This window comes from Oncorhynchus mykiss, chromosome 9 (genome assembly GCF_013265735.2).
Source record: "Oncorhynchus mykiss isolate Arlee chromosome 9, USDA_OmykA_1.1, whole genome shotgun sequence".
NCBI classification, from domain to species: Eukaryota; Metazoa; Chordata; class Actinopteri; order Salmoniformes; family Salmonidae; genus Oncorhynchus; species Oncorhynchus mykiss.
This window is the reverse complement of record NC_048573.1, coordinates 11,051,377-11,075,254: the sequence shown is the minus strand read 5'-3', so window position 1 is coordinate 11,075,254 and position 23,878 is coordinate 11,051,377. Positions and strand designations below refer to the sequence as shown.

The 23,878-nt window shown below is 48.1% G+C and overlaps 1 protein-coding gene across 2 annotated transcripts in view; it reads right to left on the bottom strand.

Annotated features, from left to right (window-relative positions):
• The window catches only part of LOC110532911 (collagen alpha-6(IV) chain), a 223,316-nt gene that overhangs the window by 34,288 nt on the left and 165,150 nt on the right, over positions 1-23,878 (bottom strand). The window contains exons 18-27 of one of the 2 annotated variants that reach the window (XM_036987302.1): positions 23,787-23,878; positions 22,312-22,461; positions 12,246-12,344; positions 9,502-9,659; positions 9,109-9,291; positions 8,625-8,811; positions 6,441-6,482; positions 2,925-2,996; positions 2,643-2,750; positions 1,797-2,015 (exon numbers count right to left, since the gene is read on the bottom strand). The exon at positions 23,787-23,878 is cut by the window's right edge and continues 16 nt beyond it. In XM_036987302.1, the coding sequence (XP_036843197.1) occupies positions 1,797-2,015; positions 2,643-2,750; positions 2,925-2,996; positions 6,441-6,482; positions 8,625-8,811; positions 9,109-9,291; positions 9,502-9,659; positions 12,246-12,344; positions 22,312-22,461; positions 23,787-23,878 (1,310 nt within the window). The remainder of the gene's footprint in view (positions 1-1,796; positions 2,016-2,642; positions 2,751-2,924; positions 2,997-6,440; positions 6,483-8,624; positions 8,812-9,108; positions 9,292-9,501; positions 9,660-12,245; positions 12,345-22,311; positions 22,462-23,786) is intronic. The other variant, XM_036987303.1, reaches the window with a different exon arrangement.

The window sequence follows — 23,878 nt, the reverse complement described above, 5'->3', positions numbered from 1 at the left end:
ACCCTGAGCCCTCCTGGTTTTGACCCTTGCCTGTCCTGACTCTGAGCCCGCCTGCCTGACCACTCTGACTGACCCTGAGCCCTCCTGGTTTTGACCCTTGCCTGTCCTGACTCTGAGCCCTCCTGGTTTTGACCCTTGCCTGTCCTGACTCTGAGCCCGCCTGCCTGACCACTCTGACTGACCCTGAGCCCTCCTGGTTTTGACCCTTGCCTGTCCTGACTCTGAGCCCTCCTGGTTTTGACCCTTGCCTGTCCTGACTCTGAGCCCGCCTGCCTGACCACTCTGACTGACCCTGAGCCCTCCTGGTTTTGACCCTTGCCTGTCCTGACTCTGAGCCCGCCTGCCTGACCACTCTGACTGACCCTGAGCCCTCCTGGTTTTGACCCTTGCCTGTCCTGACTCTGAGCCCGCCTGCCTGACCACTCTGACTGACCCTGAGCCTGCCTGCCTGACCACTCTGACTGACTCTGAGCCTGCCTGCCTGACCACTCTGACTGACCCTGAGCCTGCCTGCCTGACCACTCTGACTGACTCTGACCCTGAGCCTGCCTGACCACTCTGCCTGACCCTGAGCCTGCCTGCCTGACCACTCTGACTGACCCTGAGCCTGCCTGCCTGACCACTCTGACTGACCCTGAGCCTGCCTGCCTGACCACTCTGACTGACCCTGACCCTGAGCCTGCCTGACCACTCTGCCTGACCCTGAGCCTGCCTGCATGACCACTCTGACTGACCCTGAGCCTGCCTGCCTGACCACTCTGACTGACCCTGAGCCTGCCTGCCTGACCACTCTGACTGACCCTGAGCCTGCCTGCCTGACCACTCTGACTGACCCTGAGCCTGCCTGCCTGACCACTCTGACTGACCCTGAGCCTGCCTGCCTGACCACTCTGACTGACCCTGAGCCTGCCTGCCTGACCACTCTGACTGACCCTGAGCCTGCCTGCCTGACCACTCTGACTGACCCTGAGCCTGCCTGCCTGACCACTCTGACTGACCCTGAGCCTGCCTGCCTGACCACTCTGACTGACCCTGAGCCTGCCTGCCTGACCACTCTGACTGACCCTGAGCCTGCCTGCCTGACCACTCTGACTGACCCTGAGCCTGCCTGCCTGACCACTTTGACTGACCCTGAGCCTGCCTGCCTGACCACTCTGACTGACCCTGAGCCTGCCTGCCTGACCACTCTGACTGACCCTGAGCCTGCCTGCCTGACCACTCTGACTGACCCTGAGCCTGCCTGCCTGACCACTTTGACTGACCCTGAGCCTGCCTGCCTGACCACTCTGACTGACCCTGAGCCTGCCTGCCTGACCACTCTGACTGACCCTGAGCCTGCCTGCCTGACCACTCTGACTGACCCTGAGCCTGCCTGCCTGACCACTCTGACTGACCCTGAGCCTGCCTGCCTGACCACTCTGACTGACCCTGGGCCTGCCTGCCTGACCACTCTGACTGACCCTGAGCCTGCCTGCCTGACCACTCTGACTGACCCTGGGCCTGCCTGACCACTCTGACTGACCCTGGGCCTGCCTGACCACTCTGACTGACCCTGAGCCTGCCTGCCGTCAGGTAACCGTTGCCCCACCTCTGGTTTACTGACCCCTGCCTGCCCTCGACCTGTCTATTACCCTGTTGGATTATTAAACGGTGGTTAACTCGACGTTGTCTGCATCTGGGTCTTACCTTCAAACATGATACAGACAGATAGATAGATGGCTGGTTACATAGATATTGTATTGGTTCCTGAAGGGATATTCATTAGATGATTAGGTAGTTATCATGCTGAGACCCACCTGATCCTCCGGGAAGTCCTGATGCTCCTGGCTCTCCCTTGTCTCCTGGTCCTCCTGGGAACCCAGGTGTTCCAGGGAGCCCTGTTGAGGACCCCAGCACCTCCCCCGGCCGGCCCTTCCCCCCTGGCCGCCCCGGGAGCCCGTTCTTCCCTGGTGCCCCTGGACGACCCTCGCCTGGGATACCTGGGCCACCCGCATCTCCTCTGGGGCCAGGGAAACCTGGGAGGGAGGGAGGATGAGGATAGAGTTGGTTCAATTCCATACATCTTTACTTTCACTATTATTTATGCCATGTAGCAGACACTACAGGCCATTCGTTGTTGGCAGAAATCAAAAGACTAAGTGGAAGTCATAGGAAAGTTCAGTCAGTTTAATTCAGCAAATATTTATTGTCAGTAATTGGCAGCAATTACAAAAGCCAGTCTAACCAGAAGTCATATACTATAAATATCAACAATGGACCATAGATATCAGTGGTCAGTGGATGGTCAGTTGATGGTCAGATGATGGTCAGTACAGGGTCAGTAGATGGTTAGTAGGGTTAGTAGATGGTCAGTAGAGGGTCAGAAGATGGTCAGTAGAGGGTCAGTAGAGGGTCAGTAGCGGGTCAGTAGATGGTTAGTAGAGGGTCAGTAGATGGTCAGCAGGTGATCAGTAAATGATCAGTAGATGGCTAGTAGATGGTCAGTAGAGGGTCAGTAGATGGTTAGTAGATGGTCAGTAGAGGGTCAGTAGATGGTCAATAGATGATCAGTAAATGATCAGTAGATGGTTAGTAGATGGTCATGTTGGAAAGGAAAAGAGTGGTGAATAAGGTAGGAGGGGCAACAACAGCTGTGTTTTTACCTTGTGGCCCAGGCTGGCCCCCGTAACCTGGGTCTCCTCTCTCTCCCTTCCCTCCGTCAAAACCGGGCCGACCGGGACCACCTGGGAAACCTGGCTCGCCCTTGGGACCTACACACGCACACACACACACACACACACACACACACACACACACACACACACACACACACACACACACACACACACACACACACACACACACATTTCCAACCTCTGTGTAAAAAATCATTGTCAAATGACAAAACAGGAAGTGTTGCCATGGTGATGAAGTATGTTTGTTACCTAGTCTTCCAGGTATTCCGGGGAGGCCTGGGATTCCATCCTCACCAGGTAGACGACATGGTAGCGTCAGCCCTAGTAACAGTCAGTCAGATCACGGTTAACACACACACACTGGAGTAAAGCCCTCTATGTCTCAGTAAAACTGGTACAATACCACCGGAAGATTATAGTACAGTCTAGCTTATACATCCATATTGGTCATCACTGTAACACATTACTGTTATTCGTTAAGACTTCATGTTTGTTTATGGATTTGCATTGATGTGATAATGATTCTGTTAGATTATGGTGAGGATATAATGTCAGTGTGTTGATTTAAAAGTAGTAAGTCATTGATTAAACCAATGCTAATAGTCATGGCCTGTTAAAAGTGATTCACATTTAGTAAGTAACTGAATCTCTTTTCTTTGGTATTATTAAGGTCTGATTGGCTAGCCGCCATCGTAGTCCCCCCTCCAACTTGGTATTATTAAGGTCTGATTGGCTAGCCGCCATCGTAGTCCCCCCTCCAACTTGGTATTATTAAGGTCTGATTGGCTAGCCGCCATCATAGTCCCCCCTCCAACTTGGTATTATTAAGGTCTGATTGGCTAGCCGCCATCGTAGTCCCCCCTCCAACTTGGTATTATTAAGGTCTGATTGGCTAGCCGCCATCGTAGTCCCCCCTCCAACTTGGTATTATTAAGGTCTGATTGGCTAGCCGCCATCGTAGTCCCCCCTCCAACTTGGTATTATTAAGATCTGATTGGCTACCCGCCATCGTAGTCCCCCCTCCAACTTGGTATTATTAAGGTCTGATTGGCTATCCGCCATCGTAGTCCCCCCTCCAACTTGGTATTATTAAGGTCTGATTGGCTAGCCGCCATCGTAGTCCCCCCTCCAACTTGGTATTATTAAGGTCTGATTGGCTAGCCGCCATCGTAGTCCCCCCTCCAACTTGGTATTAAGGTCTGATTGGCTAGCCGCCATCGTAGTCCCCCCTCCAACTTGGTATTATTAAGGTCTGATTGGCTAGCCGCCATCGTAGTCCCCCCTCCAACTTGGTATTATTAAGGTCTGATTGGCTAGCCGCCATCGTAGTCCCCCCTCCAACTTGGTATTACTAAGGTCTGATTGGCTACCCGCCATCGTAGTCCCCCCTCCAACTTGGTTAAGCACTTAGCAGAGGCAAAGCTTAATGCATGCGCCAGCAACTCTGATTGGAGCAGAAGGAGTAAAGTAGTGCACTGCTAACTGCCACTGAAAGCTCCTAACCATGGGAACATTAAGCTCCTAACCATGTGAACATTAAGCTCCTAACCATGGGAACATTAAGCTCCTAACCATGGGAACATTAAGCTCCTAACCATGGGAACATTAAGCTCCTAACCATGTGAACATTAAGCTCCTAACCATGTGAACATTAAGCTCCTAACCATGTGAACATTAAGCTCCTAACCATGTGAACATTAAGCTCCTAACCATGTGAACATTAAGCTCCTAACCATGTGAACATTACGCTCCTAACCATGGGAACATTACGCTCCTAACCATGGGAACATTAAGCTCCTAACCATGGGAACATTAAGCTCCTAACCATGTGAACATTAAGCTCCTAACCATGGGAACATTACGCTCCTAACCATGTGAACATTAAGCTCCTAACCATGTGAACATTAAGCTCCTAACCATGGGAACATTAAGCTCCTAACCATGGGAACATTAAGCTCCTAACCATGGGAACATTACGCTCCTAACCATGGGAACATTAAGCTCCTAACCATGGGAACATTACGCTCCTAACCATGTGAACATTAAGCTCCTAACCATGGGAACATTAAGCTCCTAACCATGTGAACGTTAAGCTCCTAACCATTGGAACATTAAGCTCCTAACCATGTGAACATTAAGCTCCTAACCATGGGAACATTAAGCTCCTAACCATGGGAACATTAAGCTCCTAACCATGGGAACATTAAGCTCCTAACCATGTGAACATTAAGCTCCTAACCATGGGAACATTAAGCTCCTAACCATGTGAACATTAAGCTCCTAACCATGGGAACATTAAGCTCCTAACCATGGGAACATTAAGCTCCTAACCATGGGAACATTAAGCTCCTAACCATGGGAACATTAAGCTCCTAACCATGTGAACATTAAGCTCCTAACCATGTGAACATTAAGCTCCTAACCATGGGAACATTAAGCTCCTAACCATGGGAACATTAAGCTCCTAACCATGTGAACATTAAGCTCCTAACCATGGGAACATTAAGCTCCTAACCATGGGAACATTAAGCTCCTAACCATGGGAACATTAAGCTCCTAACCATGGGAACATTAAGCTCCTAACCATGGGAACATTAAGCTCCTAACCATGGGAACATTAAGCTCCTAACCATGGGAACATTAAGCTCCTAACCATGTGAACATTAAGCTCCTAACCATGTGAACATTAAGCTCCTAACCATGGGAACATTAAGCTCCTAACCATGGGAACATTAAGCTCCTAACCATGTGAACATTAAGCTCCTAACCATGGGAACATTAAGCTCCTAACCATGGGAACATTAAGCTCCTAACCATGGGAACATTAAGCTCCTAACCATGGGAACATTAAGCTCCTAACCATGGGAACATTAAGCTCCTAACCATGGGAACATTAAGCTCCTAACCATGGGAACATTAAGCTCCTAACCATGTGAACATTAAGCTCCTAACCATGTGAACATTAAGCTCCTAACCATGGGAACATTAAGCTCCTAACCATGGGAACATTAAGCTCCTAACCATGGGAACATTAAGCTCCTAACCATGTGAACATTAAGCTCCTAACCATGTGAACATTAAGCTCCTAACCATGGGAACATTACGCTCCTAACCATGGGAACATTAAGCTCCTAACCATGTGAACATTAAGCTCCTAACCATGTGAACATTAAGCTCCTAACCATGTGAACATTAAGCTCCTAACCATGGGAACATTAAGCTCCTAACCATGGGAACATTAAGCTCCTAACCAGTAGGAGAGTAAGAGAGATGTAGCTCGGAACGTAGCTCTGTTGCTAGCCACCCTGGACAAGAGCTACTGGGAACTCAACACTGGTCAACATGTCCATCATCAAGTGTCAATCATCAACTGAGTCAAGCCCAATGGAATCCCAATCATGTGGTGCAACAAGGAGCTTCCATCTGTGACATTATGAACAAACGGTGGACACGTCCTTTCTGTGCCATGACAAGGTTCAAATGAGCAGTTGGGATGTTTCATTCAAACAGTGGCCACTGGATTATCTAGTATCTCCTGAGCCACAGGTACAGTACACAGTACCGTGGCCAACTGTCTGTCATCCATTTTGACACCAGAACGTTCCATGACAATGACATTCCATCTGAGAATGGAATCATATTGTCTTGGAACTCCCGGTGGCAAAATGGCTGCCATTGAAACTGAATCTCAAACAGAGTTGTCCTAAAATACTTTATCTAGGGCTCGGGTTTCTCTGTCCAGGGCAGTTCTCTTTAGCTTCTCACCTCCCTCTGCATCATTAACCCCCTCCTGCCCACAGCTGTCACCTGGTCAGACAAACATGCACAGGATCAGAGAGATGGAGGGATGAAAATACAGAGAAGAAGAGGGGGAAGAAAGAAAGAGAGAGAGAAATAAAGAAAGATAGAAAGAAAGTAAGAGAGACGGGGAGCGATACTGGGAGGACAGGACGGTAGAGGGCAAGCCAATCAAGGTCATTCAGGTCATTTGCATATAGTCAAGCCAATCAATGCATAAGCCAAATAAAATAATGAAATCAAACAATCAGCAAATCAGAGGTTAGAGATTCAGCTCATTCAGTTAAGGTATAAGCAAAATAAAAATCATTCTGAGATGTTGGGCCAAGTTGATTGTTTTCCGGGAAGAGGAGAGAAATAGAGGGAGAAAGTGATATTATCAAAATGATGAAGCTACTGTTTATAGTAACTTAATTAAACTACATTGCATTAAACTTGCATTGCACTCTTTTTGTCTCTCTCTTTTCAAAAGAGAATAACATGTTGTATTCAAAATAACTTTTAGCATTAGCTTTATTGTGTCAGAAAACGTAAGCAACAGTCACACACACGTTCATTCATATGAGTGGCAAAAAGCTGTTGGGTTTTGTGTCGTTCAGTCTCAGAGAAGAGTCAGCTAGCTAGTCAAATTTGAGTCCAATGGTGTTTCTTTATTACTCCATATTAGGCAATCCTAACTCTTCAGCAGGACTCCATATTAGGACATCTTAATGTTTCAGCAGGACTCCATATTAGGCGATCCTAACTCTTCAGCAGGACTCCATATTAGGACATCTTAATGTTTCAGCAGGACTCCATATTAGGCAATCCTAACTCTTCAGCAGGACTCCATATTAGGACATCTTAATGTTTCAGCAGGACTCCATATTAGGCAATCCTAACTCTTCAGCAGGACTCCATATTAGGACATCTTAATGTTTCAGCAGGACTCCATATTAGGCAATCCTAACTCTTCAGCAGGACTCCATATTAGGACATCTTAATGTTTCAGCAGGACTCCATATTAGGCAATCCTAATTCTTCAGCAGGACTCCATATTAGGCCATCCTAATTCTTCAGCAGGACTCCATATTAGGCCATCCTAATTCTTCAGCAGGACTCCATATTAGGCCATCCTAATTCTTCAGCAGGACTCCATATTAGGCCATCCTAATTCTTCAGCAGGACTCCATATTAGGCAATCCTAACTCTTCAGCAGGACTCCATATTAGGACATCTTAATGTTTCAGCAGGACTCCATATTAGGCAATCCTAATTCTTCAGCAGGACTCCATATTAGGCCATCCTAATTCTTCAGCAGGACTCCATATTAGGCAATCCTAATTCTTCAGCAGGACTCCATATTAGGACATCTTATGGTTTCAGCAGGATTGCATATTAGGACATCTTAATGTTTCAGCAGGACTCCATATTAGGACATCCTAATGTTACAGCAGGACTCCATATTAGGACATCCTAATGTTACAGCAGGACTCCATATTAGGACATCCCAATGTTTCAGCAGAACTCCATATTAGGACATCCTAATGTTTCAGCAGGACTCCTGTCATTGTCATCAGGTATTGTCAGTCTCCTGAACACTTGGTCTAAATTATCATTACATTAACATCCAACTTGTATTCCTTTTTCCCAAAAAATATCAGTTTCTCTCTCCTCTGAGATTGAAGAATCACAGGACAGCAGTAGCATAATCACAGTAAATGAATTACTGTTGATCTGTGTGAATCGATTAAGCAGCTAGCTAGAGGAAGGATAAGCACATTAATGACGCCCATTAATAAACCCACCAACTGCCTGAAAGGGAATGAATGTTGGGAGGAGAACCGTGTAGATGTAGCAAGCTGCGAGAATGCCTCCTTATTGTTCTGTATGTTCCAATTATGCTGCTTTTCTTTGTACCTGTAGTTTATGGTTGTCTGTGGTACAGAAATACGTTGTGTTGTTCACACAATGGGAAGTAAGAGTGATTCTCAGAAGTCGATCTGTTAGACAGTTTGTATGGACTATATAGTTCTCCTGTGGAGAGAATAGGAGGTACTGTATGTGCGGAAGGCACATTTCACTTGAATGCATTCAGCTGTACAACTGACTAATTATCCCCCTTTCCCTCTCTCCCTCTCTCCCTCATTGGGTGTCTGTAGTGGCACATACCTGGAGGGCCAGGTAAACCAGGTTGCCCTGGTAACCCCGCAAAGCCCGAGTCGCCTGGAAACCCACGGGGTCCGATGGAACCCTGGTAGCCAATCCCGTTCTCTCCAGGTTCACCGGCGCGACCTTTGGCGCCTGAGAACCCTGGGAATCCTCTCTCTCCAATGGTTCCATAGCCATCAACATCAGCCTGAGGAGAGGATCATGTCTGTTAAAAGGGATACTTGGGGATTTTGACAATGAGACCTTTTATCTACTTCCCCAGAGTCAGATGAACACGCAGAAACCATCGTTATGTCTCTGTGTGCAGTTTGAAGGAAGTTGTTAACAAGCGCTAACACAATTGGTAATTAGCATTAGCCCAATGACTGGAAGTCTATGGTTACCTGCTAGCAGCATTGGCTCACCAAACTACCTCTAACTTATTTTATACTGGACACAGACATAAAAATGTGTGTGTGTGTGTGTGTGTGTGTGTGTGACTCACAGGAGGCCCAGGCTGTCCGGGGGACCCAGGAAGTCCGTCTCTCCCGGGTCGGCCCATGTTTCCAGGGGGCCCTCGAAGGCCCTGGGCCCCCTGTTCACCCTGGATCCCTCCGCTGAACGAGGGGTAGAAGGAGGCACCCTTTTCTCCTTTACGCCCGAAGAAACCCCTCTCGCCCACACGGCCCTGAGGGGAGAAGAAGAGGTGTTATCATCACACAGTTTGTCAGTATACCTCAGATTTGTAAACTCATGAATGTACACTATCATAGTTTGAGAATTGTAAACATTGAACAGAGGAAAGAGAGTTGACAACTGCTTCATTTTTTTTAGAGTAAATGTCATTATTAGCAGTATTTTACTTATTTGGAGAACATTTTGGTCACTGGAAACTTACAGGTGTTCCTGGTTGTCCTCCGAAACCGGGTATGCCTGGGTCTCCACTTTCGCCCTTCCTGCCGAAGGCACCAGGTCTTCCATCAGACCCAGGAGCCCCCGGGGCCCCCACCCCACCCGTGGTGCCTCCTCCCAGGCAGTTACAGTCACCCAGTTCCCCTGGACCACAGAGGAAGATGGAGGTAAGGAGTTTAGGATCGAGATGTAGAAAAGCTTTATTGTCCTGACGTCGGGCAATTTGATTTGTAACTTTATGAAAACACAATACACCTAAGAGGTGTGGAAAGGAATTGGGTTTGAGAGTTATAGTGTAAAATGGCTGTACAGATGTCTGAGCACGTACTGTGTGTATGTGAGTTTGCGTGTGTGTTTGCGTGCATGCGCCTTTCTGTGTGTGTGTGCATGATTGTGAGTGTGTGTGTGTGTGTTACTTCTAGGTTAGACTACTGCAATGCTCTACTTTCCAGCTACCCGGATAAAGAACTAAATAAACTTCAGTTAGTGCTAAATACGGCTATTAGAATCCTGACTAGAACCCCAAAATTGGATCATATTACTTCAGTGCTAGACTCCCTACACTGTCAAGGCAAGGGCTGATTTCAAGGTTTTACTGCTAACCTATAAAGCATTACATGGGCTTGCTCCTACTTATCTTTCCGATTAGGTCCTGCCGTATATAGTTCACCGTATATACTTTCTGAATGCCCTGTATATATACCTACACGTACGCTACGGTCACAAGACGCAGGCCTTCTTATTGTCCCTAGAATTTCTAAGCAAACAGCTGGAGGCAGGGCTTTCTCCTATAGAGCTCCATTTTTATGGAATGGTCTGCCTACCCATGTGAGAGATGCAGACTCGGTCTCAACCTTTAAGTCTTTACTGAAGACTCGTCTCTTCAGTCGGTCATATGATTGAGTGTAGTCTGGCCCAGGAGTGTGAAGGTGAACGGAAAGGCTCTGGAGCAACGAACCGCCCTTGCTGTTCCCCTCTCTCCACTGGGATTCTCTACCTCTAACCCTATTACAGGAGCTGAGTCACTGGCTTACTGGTGCTCTTCCATGCCGTCCCTAGGAGGGGTGCGTCACTTGAGTGGATTGAGTCACTGACGTGATCTTCCTGTCTGGGTTGGCGCCCCCCCTTGGGTTGTGCTGTGGCGGAGATCTTTGTTGGCTATACTCGGCCTTGTCTCAGGATGGTAAGTTGGTGGTTGAAGATATCCCTCTAGTGGTGTGGGGGCTGTGCTTTGGCAAAGTGGGTGGGGTTATATCCTGCCTGTTTGGCCCTGTCCGGGGGTATCATCGGATGGGGCCACAGTGTCTCCTGACCCCCCCTGTCTCAGCCTCTAGTATTTATGCTGCAGTAGTTTATGTGTCGGCGGGCTAGGGTCAGTCTGTTATATCTGGAGTACTTCTCCTGTCTTATCCGGTGTCCTGTGTGAATTTAAGTATGCTCTCTCTAATTCTCTCTCTCTCTCTCTCTCTCTCTCTTTCTCTCTCTCGGAAGACCTGAGCCCTAAGCCCCTGCCTCAGGACTACCTGGCATGATGACTCCTTGCTGTCCCCAGTCCACCTGGCTGTGCTGCTGCTCCAGTTTCAACTGTTCTGCCTGCGGCTATGGAACCCTGACCTGTTCACCGGACGTGCTACCTGTCCCAGATCTGCTGTTTTCAACTCTCTAGAGACAGCAGGAGCGGTAGAGATACTCTTAATGATCGGCTATGAACAGCCAACTGACATTTACTCCTGAGGTGCTGACTTGCTGCACCATCGACAACGACTGTGATGATTATCTATGATTGTCATCTATGAACATTTGAACATCTTGGCCATGTTCTGTTATAATCTCCACCCGGCACAGCCAGAAGAGGACTGGCCACCCCACATAGCCTGGTTCCTCTCTAGGTTTCTTCCTAGGTTTTGGCCTTTCTAGGGAGTTTTTCCTAGCCACCGTGCTTCTACACCTGCATTGCTTGCTGTTTGTTGTTTTAGGCTGGGTTTCTGTATAGCACTTTGTGACAGCTGATGTAAGAAGGGCTATATAAATAAATTGGATTTGATTTGTGTGTGTGTGGGTGTGGTGGATATGGACAGTGTGTGTGTGTGTGTGTGTGTGTGTGTGTGTGTGTGTGTGTGTGTAACCGATGTGAAATGGCTAGCTAGTTAGCGGTGGTGCGCGCTAATAGCGTTTCAATCGGTGAGGTCACTTGCTCTGAGACCTTAAAGTAGTTGTTCCCCTTGCTCTGCAAGGGCTGTGGCTTTTGTGGCGTGATGGGTAACGATGCTTTGTGGGTGTCAGTTGTCTGTGTGTGCAGAGGGTCCCTGGTTTGAGCCCGGGTATGGGTGAGGGGATGGACGAAAGCTATACTTTTACATTGATGCTGTTGACCCAGATCACTGGTTGCTGCAGAAAAGGAGGAGGTCAAAAGGGGGGTGTGTGTAACCAATGTGAAATGGCTAATTAGCGGTGGTGCGCGCTAATAGCGTTTCAATCGGTGACTTCACTTGCTCTGAGACCTTAAAATAGTTCTTCCCCTTGCTTTTGTGGCACGGTGGGTTACGATGCTTCGGGGGTGGCTGCTGTTGATGTGTATAGAGGGTCCCTGGTTCGAGCCCAGGTAGGGGCGAGGAGAGGGACGGAAGCTATTCTGGTGTGTGTGTGTGTGTGTGTGTGTGTGTGTGTGTGTGTGTGTGTGTGTGTAGTTGATATGGACAGTGTGTGTGTGTGTCCAATAGGAAGTCTTACCTTTGGGTCCTTTGTATCCGCTGGCTCCAGGTGGTCCCTGGCCTCCTGGTCGTCCTGGCGCTCCTGGTAGATTGTCAAACCTGCCGGGCTGGATGTTGACTGAAACACACACACACACAAACTTGACCTCTCACATAGAAACTCTGTTTATTTGGTCTGTTAGTAAGCTCATATGTAAATATGATGGGTTGGTCAATCTTTTGGACAAAACCAGAGGTGCAACTTTGGTTTATAAGTGTGGGGGGGGGGGGTCATAATTATTATTATATAAAAAAAAAATGTATTCAGTCGGATAAACACTCCAAACAGCCGACCGCTCAGAATCGTCCACATGGTCCTAAAGCCCACGGTTGCCTTGTTTTGTATCACATTCCAATGATAAAACTGGGAGGGAAAAAATGTAAGTCCCCCCCCCCCCATCCCCAGTGATAATTTTATTTCATTTATTTTATTTATGTCACGTTTATTTAACCAGGTAGGCCAGTTGAGAACAAGTTCTCATTTGCAACTGCGACCTGGCCAAGATGAAGCAAAGCAGTTTGACACATACAACAACACAGAGTTACACATGGAATAAGCAAACATACCGTCAATAATACAGTAGAAAAATCTATATACAGTATGTGCACATGAGGTAGGATAAGAGATGTAAGGCAATACATAGGCCATGGTGGCGAAGTAATTACAATATAGCAATTAAACACTGGAATGGTAGGATGTGCAGAAGATGAATGTGCAAGTAGAGATACTGGGGTGCAAAGGAGCAAGATAAATAAATAAATACAGTATGGGGATAAGGTAGATTGGGCTATTTACAGATGAGCTATGTACAGGTGCAGTGATCTGTGAGCTGCTCTGACAGCTGGTGCTTAAAGCTAGTGAGGGAGGTAAGAGTCTCCAGCTTCAGAGATTTTTGCAGTTCGTTCCAGTCATTGGCAGCAGAGAACTGGAAGGAGAGGTGGCCAAAGGAAGAATTGGCTTTGGGGGTAACCAGTGAGATATACCTGCTGGAGCATGTGCTACGAGTGGGTGCTGCTATGGTGACTAGTGAGCTGAGATAAGGCAGGGCTTTACCTAGCAGAGACTTGTAGATGACCTGGAGCCAGTAGGTTTTGCGACGATTATGAAGCGAGGTCCAGCCAACAAGATCATACAGGTCGCAGTTGTGGGTAGTATATGGGGCTTTGGTGACAAAACGGTTGGCACCGTGATAGACTGCATCCAATTTGTTGAGTAGAGTGTTGGAGGCTATTTTGTAAATGACATCGCCGAAGTCGAGGATGGTCAGTTTTACAAGGGTATGTTTGGCAGCATGAGTGAAGGATGCTTTGTTGCGAAATAGGAAGCCGATTCTAGGTTTAATTTTGGATTGGAGATGTTTAATGTGAGTCTGGAAAGAGAGTTTACAGTCTAACCAGACACCTAGGTATTTGTAGTTGTCCACATATTCTAAGTCAGAACCGTCCAGGTGCGGGCAGCGATCGGTTGAAGAGCATGCATTTAGTTTTACTTGCATTTAAGAGCAGTTGTAGGCCACGGAGGGAGAGTTGTATGGGATTGAAGCTCATCTGGAGGTTAGTTAACACAGTGTCCAAACGAAGGACCAGAGGTATGCAGAATGTCAGAGCCATATATATCTATGTCCTCTATGTCAGAGCCATATATATCTATGTCCCCTATGTCAGAGCCATATATATCTCTGTCCCCTATGTCAGAGCCATATATATCTATGTCCCCTATGTCAGAGCCATATATATCTCTGTTCCCTATGTCAGAGCCATATATATCTCTGTCCAATATGTCAGAGCAATATATATCTATGTCCCCTATGTCAGAGCCATATATATCTCTGTCCACTATGTCAGAGCCATATATATCTATGTCCCCTATGTCAGAGCCATATATATCTATGTCCCTTATGTCAGAGCCATATATATCTCTGTCCCCTATGTCAGAGCCATATATATCTATGTCCCCTATGTCAGAGCCATATATATCTTTGTCCCCTATGTCAGAGCCATATATATCTATGTCCCCTATGTCAGAGCCATATATATCTCTGTTCCCTATGTCAGAGCCATATATATCTATGTCCCCTATGTAAGAGCCATATATATCTCTGTTCCCTATGTCAGAGCCATATATATCTCTGTCCACTATGTCAGAGCAATATATATCTATGTCCCCTATGTCAGAGCCATATATATCTCTGTCCCCTATGTCAGAGCCATATATATCTATGTCCCCTATGTCAGAGCCATATATATCTCTGTCCCCTATGTCAGAGCCATATATATCTATGTCCCCTATGTCAGAGCCATATATATCTCTGTCCCCTATGTCAGAGCCATATATATCTATGTCCCCTATGTCAGAGCCATATATATCTATGTCCCCTATGTCAGAGCCATATATATATGTCCCTTATGTCAGAGCCATATATATCTCTGTCCCCTATGTCAGAGCCATATATATCTATGTCCCCTATGTCAGAGCCATATATATCTATGTCCCCTATGTCAGAGCCATATATATGTTACGGTGAGTGAATGAGGACCCAAAAGCGAACTAACTTAAACAGAGCTTCTTTAATAACCAAACTGTGGTAGGCTCAGATAGACCGGCAGATTCCGACAGGACAGGACAAGGTTACAGCAAACATGACGATAGTCTGGCTCAGGCATGAAACACAACAAACAAGAATCCGACAAGGACAGGAACAAAAACAGAGAGAGATATAGGGGACTAATCAGAGGGAAAAGGGGAACAGGTGGGAGAAGGGGTGACGAGGTAGTCAAGAGGAGACAAGGAACAGCTGGGGGAAAGCGGGGGAGAAAAGGTAACCTAATACGACCAGCAGAGGGAGACAGGGTGAAAGGAAAGGACAGAAAGACACAACATGACAATACATGACAGTACCCCCCCACTCACCGAGCGCCTCCTGGCGCACTCGAGGAGGAAACCTGGCGGCAACGGAGGAAATCCTCGATCAGCGCACGGTCCAGCACGTCCCGAGAGGGAACCCAACTCCTCTCCTCAGGACCGTACCCCTCCCAATCAACGAGGTACTGGTGACCACGGCCCCGAGGACGCATGTCCAAAATCCTGCGGACCCTGTAGATGGGTGCGCCCTCGACAAGGATGGGGGGGGGGGGGGGGAAGACGAGCGGGGGCGCGAAGAACGGGCTTAATACAGGAGACATGGAAGACCGGGTGGACGCGACGAAGGTATCGCGGAAGAAGAAGTCGAACTGCGACAGGATTAATGACCCGAGAAATACGGAACGGACCAATGAACCGCGGGGTCAACTTGCGAGAAGCCGTCTTAAGGGGAAGGTTCTGAGTGGAGAGCCAAACTCTCTGACCGCGACAATATCTAGGACTCTTAGTTCTACGCTTATTAGCAGCCCTCACAGTCTGCGTCCTATAACGGCAAAGTGCAGACCTGACCCTCTTCCAGGTGCGCTCGCAACGTTGGACAAAAGCCTGAGCGGAGGGGACGCTGGACTCGGCGAACTGAGATGAGAACAGCGGAGGCTGGTACCCGAGGCTACTCTGAAAAGGAGATAGCCCGGTCGCAGACGAAGGAAGCGAGTTGTGGGCGTATTCTGCCCAGGGGAGCTGTTCTGACCAAGACGCAGGGTTGCGAAAAGAAAGACTGCGTAAGATGCGACCAATAGTCTGATTGGCCCGTTCTGCTTGACCGTTAGACTGGGGGTGAAAGCCGGAAGAGAGACTGACGGAAGCCCCAATCAAACGGCAAAACTCCCTCCAAAATTGAGACGTGAATTGCGGACCTCTGTCCGAAACGACGTCTGACGGAAGGCCATGAATTCTGAAAACATTCTCGATGATGATTTGTGCCGTCTCTTTAGCAGAAGGAAGCTTAGCAAGGGGAATGAAATGAGCCGCCTTAGAGAACCTATCGACAACCGTAAGAATAACAGTCTTCCCCGCTGACGAAGGCAGTCCGGTGACAAAATCTAAGGCGATGTGAGACCACGGTCGAGAGGGAATGGGAAGCGGCCTGAGACGGCCGGCAGGAGGGGAGTTACCGGACTTAGTCTGCGCGCAGACCGAACAAGCAGCCACGAAACGACGCGTGTCATGCTCCCGGGTGGGCCACCAAAAACGCTGGCGAATGGAAGCAAGCGTACCCCGAACGCCAGGGTGGCCGGCTAACTTGGCAGAGTGAGCCCACTGAAGAACGGCCAGACGAGTAGGAACGGGAACGAAAAGAAGGTTCCTAGGACAAGCGCGCGGCGACGGAGTGTGAGTGAGCGCTTGCTTTACCTGCCTCTCAATTCCCCAGACAGTCAACCCGACAACACGCCCCTCAGGGAGAATCCCCTCGGGGTCAGTGGAGGCTACTGAAGAACTGAAGAGACGAGATAAAGCATCAGGCTTGGTGTTCTTAGAGCCCGGACGATAAGAAATCACGAACTCGAAACGAGCGAAAAACAGCGCCCAACGCGCCTGACGTGCATTAAGTCGTTTGGCAGAACGGATGTACTCAAGGTTCCTATGGTCAGTCCAAACGACAAAAGGAACGGTCGCCCCCTCCAACCACTGTCGCCATTCGCCTAGGGCTAACCGGATGGCGAGCAGTTCGCGGTTTCCCACATCATAGTTACGTTCCGACGGCGACAGGCGATGAGAAAAATACGCGCATGGGTGGACCTTGTCGTCAGAGAGGGAGCGCTGAGAAAGAATGGCTCCCACGCCCACCTCTGACGCGTCAACCTCGACAACGAACTGTCTAGAGACGTCAGGTGTAACAAGGATAGGAGCGGATGTAAAACGATTCTTGAGGAGATCAAAAGCTCCCTGGGCGGAAACGGACCACTTAAAGCACGTCTTGACAGAAGTAAGGGCTGTGAGAGGAGCTGCCACCTGACCGAAATTACGAATGAAACGACGATAGAAGTTCGCGAAGCCGAGAAAGCGCTGCAGCTCGACGCGTGACTTAGGGACGGGCCAATCAATGACAGCTTGGACCTTAGCGGGATCCATCTTAATGCCTTCAGCGGAAATAACAGAACCGAGAAATGTGACGGAGGAGGCATGAAAAGTGCACTTCTCAGCCTTCACAAAAAGACAATTCTCTAAAAGGCGCTGGAGGACACGTCGAACGTGCTGAACATGAATCTGGAGTGACGGTGAAAAAATCAGGATATCGTCAAGGTAAACGAAAACAAAGATGTTCAGCATGTCTCTCAGGACATCATTGACTAATGCCTGAAAGACAGCTGGAGCGTTAGCGAGGCCGAAAGGAAGAACCCGGTATTCAAAATGCCCTAACGGAGTGTTAAACGCCGTCTTCCACTCGTCCCCCTCCCTGATGCGCACGAGATGGTAAGCGTTACGAAGGTCCAACTTAGTGAAAAACCTGGCTCCCTGCAGGATCTCGAAGGCTGAAGACATAAGAGGAAGCGGATAACGATTCTTAACTGTTATGTCATTCAGCCCTCGATAATCTATGCAGGGGCGCAGAGACCCGTCCTTCTTCTTGACAAAAAAAAAACCCCGCTCCGGCGGGAGAGGAGGAGGGGACTATGGTACCGGCGTCAAGAGCTACAGACAAATAATCCTCGAGAGCCTTACGTTCGGGAGCCGACAGAGAGTATAGTCTACCCCGGGGGGGAGTGGTTCCCGGAAGGAGATCAATACTACAATCATACGACCGGTGTGGAGGAAGAGAGGTGGCCCTGGACCGACTGAACACCGTGCGCAGATCGTGATATTCCTCCGGCACCCCTGTCAAATCACCAGGCTCCTCCTGTGAAGAAGAGACAGAGGAAACAGGAGGGATAGCAGACATTAAACATTTCACATGACAAGAGACGTTCCAGGAGAGGATAGAATTACTAGACCAATTAATGGAAGGATTATGACAAACTAGCCAGGGATGGCCCAAAACAACAGGTGTAAAAGGTGAACGAAAAATCAAAAAAGAAATGGTTTCGCTATGATTACCAGAAACAGTGAGGGTTAAAGGTAGCGTCTCACGCTGAATCCTGGGGAGAGGACTACCATCCAGGGCGAACAAGGCCGTGGACTCCCTTAACTGTCTGAGAGGAATGTCATGTTCCCGAGCCCAGGTCTCGTCCATAAAACAGCCCTCCGCCCCAGAGTCTATTAAGGCACTGCAGGAAGCTGACGAACCGGTCCAGCGTAGATGGACCGACAAGGTAGTGCAGGATCTTGAAGGAGAGACAGGAGTAGTAGCGCTCACCAGTAGCCCTCCGCTTACTGATGAGCTCTGGCTTTTACTGGACATGAAGTGACAAAATGACCAGCAGAACCGCAATAGAGACAGAGGCGGTTGGTGATTCTCCGTTCCCTCTCCTTAGTCGAGATGCGGATACCTCCCAGCTGCATAGGCTCAGCTCCCGAGCCGGCAGAGGAAGATGGTAGTGATGCGGAGAGGGGGGCAACGGAGAACGCGAGCTCCTTTCCACGAGCTCGGTGACGAAGATCAACCCGTCGCTCAATGCGAATAGCGAGTTCAATCAGGGAATCCACGCTGGAAGGGACCTCCCGGGAGAGAATCTCATCCTTTACCTCTGCGCGGAGACCCTCCAGAAAACGAGCGAGCAAAGCCGGCTCGTTCCAGCCACTGGAGGCAGCAAGAGTGCGAAACTCAATAGAGTAGTCTGTTATGGATCGATTACCTTGACATAGGGAAGACAGGGCCCTGGAAGCCTCCTCCCCAAAAACAGATCGATCAAAAACCCGTATCATCTCCTCCTTAAAGTCCTGATACTGGTTAGTACACTCAGCCCTTGCCTCCCAGATTGCCGTGCCCCACTCACGAGCCCGTCCAATAAGGAGAGATATGACGTAGGCGACACGAGCAGTGCTCCTGGAGTAAGTGTTGGGCTGGAGAGAAAACACAATATCACACTGGGTGAGGAACGAGCGGCATTCAGTAGGCTCCCCAGAGTAACACGGCGGGTTATTGATTCTGGGCTCCGGAGATTCGAAAGCCCTGGAAGTGGCCGGTGGATCGAGGCGGAGATGGTGAACCTGTTCTGTGAGGTTGGAGACTTGGGTGGCCAGGGTCTCAACGGCATGTCGAGCAGCAGACAATTCCTGCTCGTGTCTGCCTAGCATCGCTCCCTGGATCTCGACGGCTGAGTGGAGAGGATCCGAAGTCGCTGGGTCCATTCTTGGTCGGATTCTTCTGTTACGGTGAGTGAATGAGGACCCAAAAGCGAACTAACTTAAACAGAGCTTCTTTAATAACCAAACTGTGGTAGGCTCAGATAGACCGGCAGATTCCGACAGGACAGGACAAGGTTACAGCAAACATGACGATAGTCTGGCTCAGGCATGAAACACAACAAACAAGAATCCGACAAGGACAGGAACAAAAACAGAGAGAGATATAGGGGACTAATCAGAGGGAAAAGGGGAACAGGTGGGAGAAGGGGTGACGAGGTAGTCAAGAGGAGACAAGGAACAGCTGGGGGAAAGCGGGGGAGAAAAGGTAACCTAATACGACCAGCAGAGGGAGACAGGGTGAAAGGAAAGGACAGAAAGACACAACATGACAATACATGACAATATATCTCTGTTCCTTATGTCAGAGCCATATATATCTCTGTCCACTATGTCAGAGCCATATATATCTATGTCCCCTATGTCAGAGCAATATATATATATGTCCCCTATGTCAGAGCCATATATATCTCTGTCCCCTATGTCAGAGCCATATATATCTATGTCCCCTATGTCAGAGCCATATATATCTCTGTCCCCTATGTCAGAGCCATAGATATCTCTCTCCCCTATGTCAGAGCCATATATATCTCTCTCCCCTATGTCAGAGCCATAGATATCTCTCTCCCCTATGTCAGAGCCATATATATCTCTGTCCCCTATGTCAGAGCAATAGATATCTCTCTCCCCTATGTCAGAGCCATAGATATCTCTCTCCCCTATGTCAGAGCCATAGATATCTCTCTCCCCTATGTCAGAGCAATAGATATCTCTCTCCCCTATGTCAGAGCCATATATATCTCTGTCCCCTATGTCAGAGCCATATATATCTCTGTCCCCTATGTCAGAGCCATAGATATCTCTCTCCCCTATGTCAGAGCAATAGATATCTATAGATATCTCCGAACCCCGAAGGTAAAAATCTGTTAATTGAAAATAAGAATGTTTTCTTAACTGACTTGCTTAGTTAAATAAAGGTCAATGTTTTAAAAAAAAGAGCCATAGATAGCTCTCTCCACTATATCAGATAAATATATATATCTATATACCATTAACACTATGTGCATACTCTATGTATTGTATATCTATCTATCTGTTCAGGTGGGGAGGGAGACACCTAGTGGTGAAATGTGAGAATGCATCTTGGATTTGAGCGATCAGCTACACTTACAGCTGTTAGTAAAGAGTGTCCTGCCTGTCAGTTTACATTAGAACCATGCATGTACATTTAGTCGGCTTGGAAAACTTGATTTAGTCTTATTTTGGGTTTGTTTGTTTTGGTGGATTGAATGTTTCAATGGTAACAGCAACATCCCCACTCTGGTGGTCGGACCCACTACCTTTTCGGAATGCTAATGTACAGTGTTTGGCCCAAACACGGAACCCAAACCGGCTGAGCGCGTGCGCCATCATGCATAAATTAATTTTGTCCACCCACATCAAACGAGATCACGACACGCAGGTTAAAATATCAAAACAAAACAACCCTGATACCGCTATTTGTGGATGACATAATGAATGGTAGTGATACAGGTATTTGTGGATGACATAATGAATGGTAGTGATACAGGTATTTGTGGATGACATAATGAATGGTCGTGATACCGCTATTTGTGGATGACATAATGAATGGTAGTGATACAGGTATTTGTGGATGACATAATGAATGGTAGTGATACAGGTATTTGTGGATGACATAATGAATGACAGTGATACAGGTATTTGTGGATGACATAATGAATGGTAGTGATACAGGTATTTGTGGATAACATAATGAATGGTCGTGATACCGCTATTTGTGGATGACATAATGAATGGTAGTGATACAGGTATTTGTGGATGACATAATGAATGATAGTGATACAGGTATTTGTGGATGACATAATGAATGGTCGTGATACCGCTATTTGTGGATGACATAATGAATGGTAGTGATACAGGTATTTGTGGATGACATAATGAATGACAGTGATACAGGTATTTGTGGATGACATAATGAATGGTAGTGATACCGCTATTTGTGGATGACATAATGAATGACAGTGATACAGGTATTTGTGGATGACATAATGAATGATAGTGATACCGCTATTTGTGGATGACATAATGAATGACAGTGATACAGGTATTTGTGGATGACATAATGAATGATAGTGATACAGGTATTTGTGGATGACATAATGAATGGTAGTGATACCGCTATTTGTGGATGACATAATGAATGACAGTGATACAGGTATTTGTGGATGACATAATGAATGGTAGTGATATGAATGATAGTGATATGAATGATAGTGATATGAATGATAGTGATATGAATGATAGTGATATGAATGATAGTGATATGAATGATAGTGATACAGGTATTTGTGGATGACATAATGAATGGTAGTGATATGAATGATAGTGATATGAATGATAGTGATATGAATGATAGTGATATGAATGATAGTGATATGAATGGTAGTGATATGAATGGTAGTGACAGGTTTTTGTGGATGACAATGAATGGTAGTGATATGAATGGTAGTGATATGAATGATAGTGATATGAATGATAGTGATATGAATGGTAGTGATATGAATGGTAGTGATATGAATGATAGTGATATGAATGATAGTGATATGAATGGTAGTGATATGAATGGTAGTGATATGAATGGTAGTGATATGAATGGTAGTGATATGAATGGTAGTGATATGAATGATAGTGATACAGGTATTTGGAGGGATGTAAAACATTTAGTAATATGGGAAGAGGATTGTTGATTTTGCAAAACATTTTGTGATCGCAGAATTGCAAAAGTCTGGTTGGACTTGATTGCTGGGAAGCCGTAACGTACCAGATCTGCCTGGTTGTCCGGGAGGTCCGGGGGGTCCTGGTAATCCTGGTCCTCCTGGTAGGCCCTCAGGGCCGTAGCTCTGTCTGCCAGGGTTACCCCTCTCTCCCTTAGGTCCTAAGGTGCCAGGGAACCCTGGGCTGCCTCCTCGACCTTGGGAGATGGAAGAGAGAGGAGGAGAGAAGAGAGGAGGAGGGAGGAGATGACAGGAGAGGAGGAGAGAGGAGAGGAGAGAGGAGGAGAGAGGAGAGAAGAGAGGAGGAGGGAGGAGATGACAGGAGAGGAGGAGAGAGGAGAGGAGAGAGGAGGAGAGAGGAGAGAAGAGAGGAGGAGGGAGGAGATGACAGGAGAGGAGGAGAGAGGAGAGGAGAGAGGAGAGGAGAGAGGAGGAGAGAGGAGGAGGGAGGAGATGACAGGAGAGGAGGAGAGAGGAGAGGAGAGAGGAGGAGAGAGGAGGAGAGAGGAGAGAAGAGAGGAGGAGGGAGGAGATGACAGGAGAGGAGAAGAGAGGAGAGGAGAGAGGAGGAGAGAGGAGGAGGGAGGAGGAGATGACAGGAGAGGAGGAGAGAGGAGAGGACAGAGGAGGAGAGAGGAGAGAAGAGAGGAGAGAGGAGGAGAGAGACGGAGGGAGGAGATGACAGGAGAGGAGGAGAGAGGAGAGAGGAGGAGAGAGGAGAGAAGAGAGGAAGAGGGAGGAGATGACAGGAGAGGAGGAGAGAGGATGAGGGAGGAGATGACAGGAGAGGAGAAGAGAGGAGAGGAGAGAGGAGGAGAGAGGAGGAGAGAGGAGGAGAGAGGAGGAGAGAGGAGGAGGGAGGAGATGACAGGAGAGGAGGAGAGAGGAGAGGAGAGAGGAGGAGAGAGTAGGGAAGAGAGGAAGAGGGAGGAGATGCCAGGAGAGGAGGAGAGAGGAGGAGGGAGGAGATGACAGGAGAGGAGGAGAGAGGAGGAGAGAGGAGAGAAGAGAGGAGAGGAGAGAGGAGGAGAGAGGAGAGAAGAGAGGAGGAGGGAGGAGATGACAGGAGAGGAGGAGAGAGGAGGAGAGAGGAGGAGAGAGGAGAGGAGAGAGGAGGAGAGAGGAGAGAAGAGAGGAGGAGGGAGGAGATGACAGGAGAGGAGGAGAGAGGAGGAGAGAGGGGAGGAGAGAGGAGGAGAGAGGAGAGAAGAGAGGAGGAGGGAGGAGATGACAGGAGAGGAGTAGGGATGGAAGAAAAGACAACAGAAGAGAGAAAAGAGGGCGGGGTACAAAATGGAACAGAAGAAGGTTTGACTTAATCTCGCCGGTATTAGTTTTGTGTCTTGTGGAAATCAGAGGTGTTTGTGTGTGCTTGTGTGTCTGTGTATGTTTGCGTGCCTGTATGCATGTGTGTGTGTCTGCCTGTAAGCATGTGTGTGTGTGTGTGTGTCTGCGTGCCTGTTTGTGTGTTTGCATGTGTGTGTGTGCAGGCATCTAGATAGTGCATGTTTCTCCGTGTTACCATCGCCGAAGGAGTCGCCTGGTCGTCCTGGTTGTCCTGGAAACCCTGGAGAGCCAGTGTCACCAGGTTGGCCGGGGAAGCCGTCGATACCA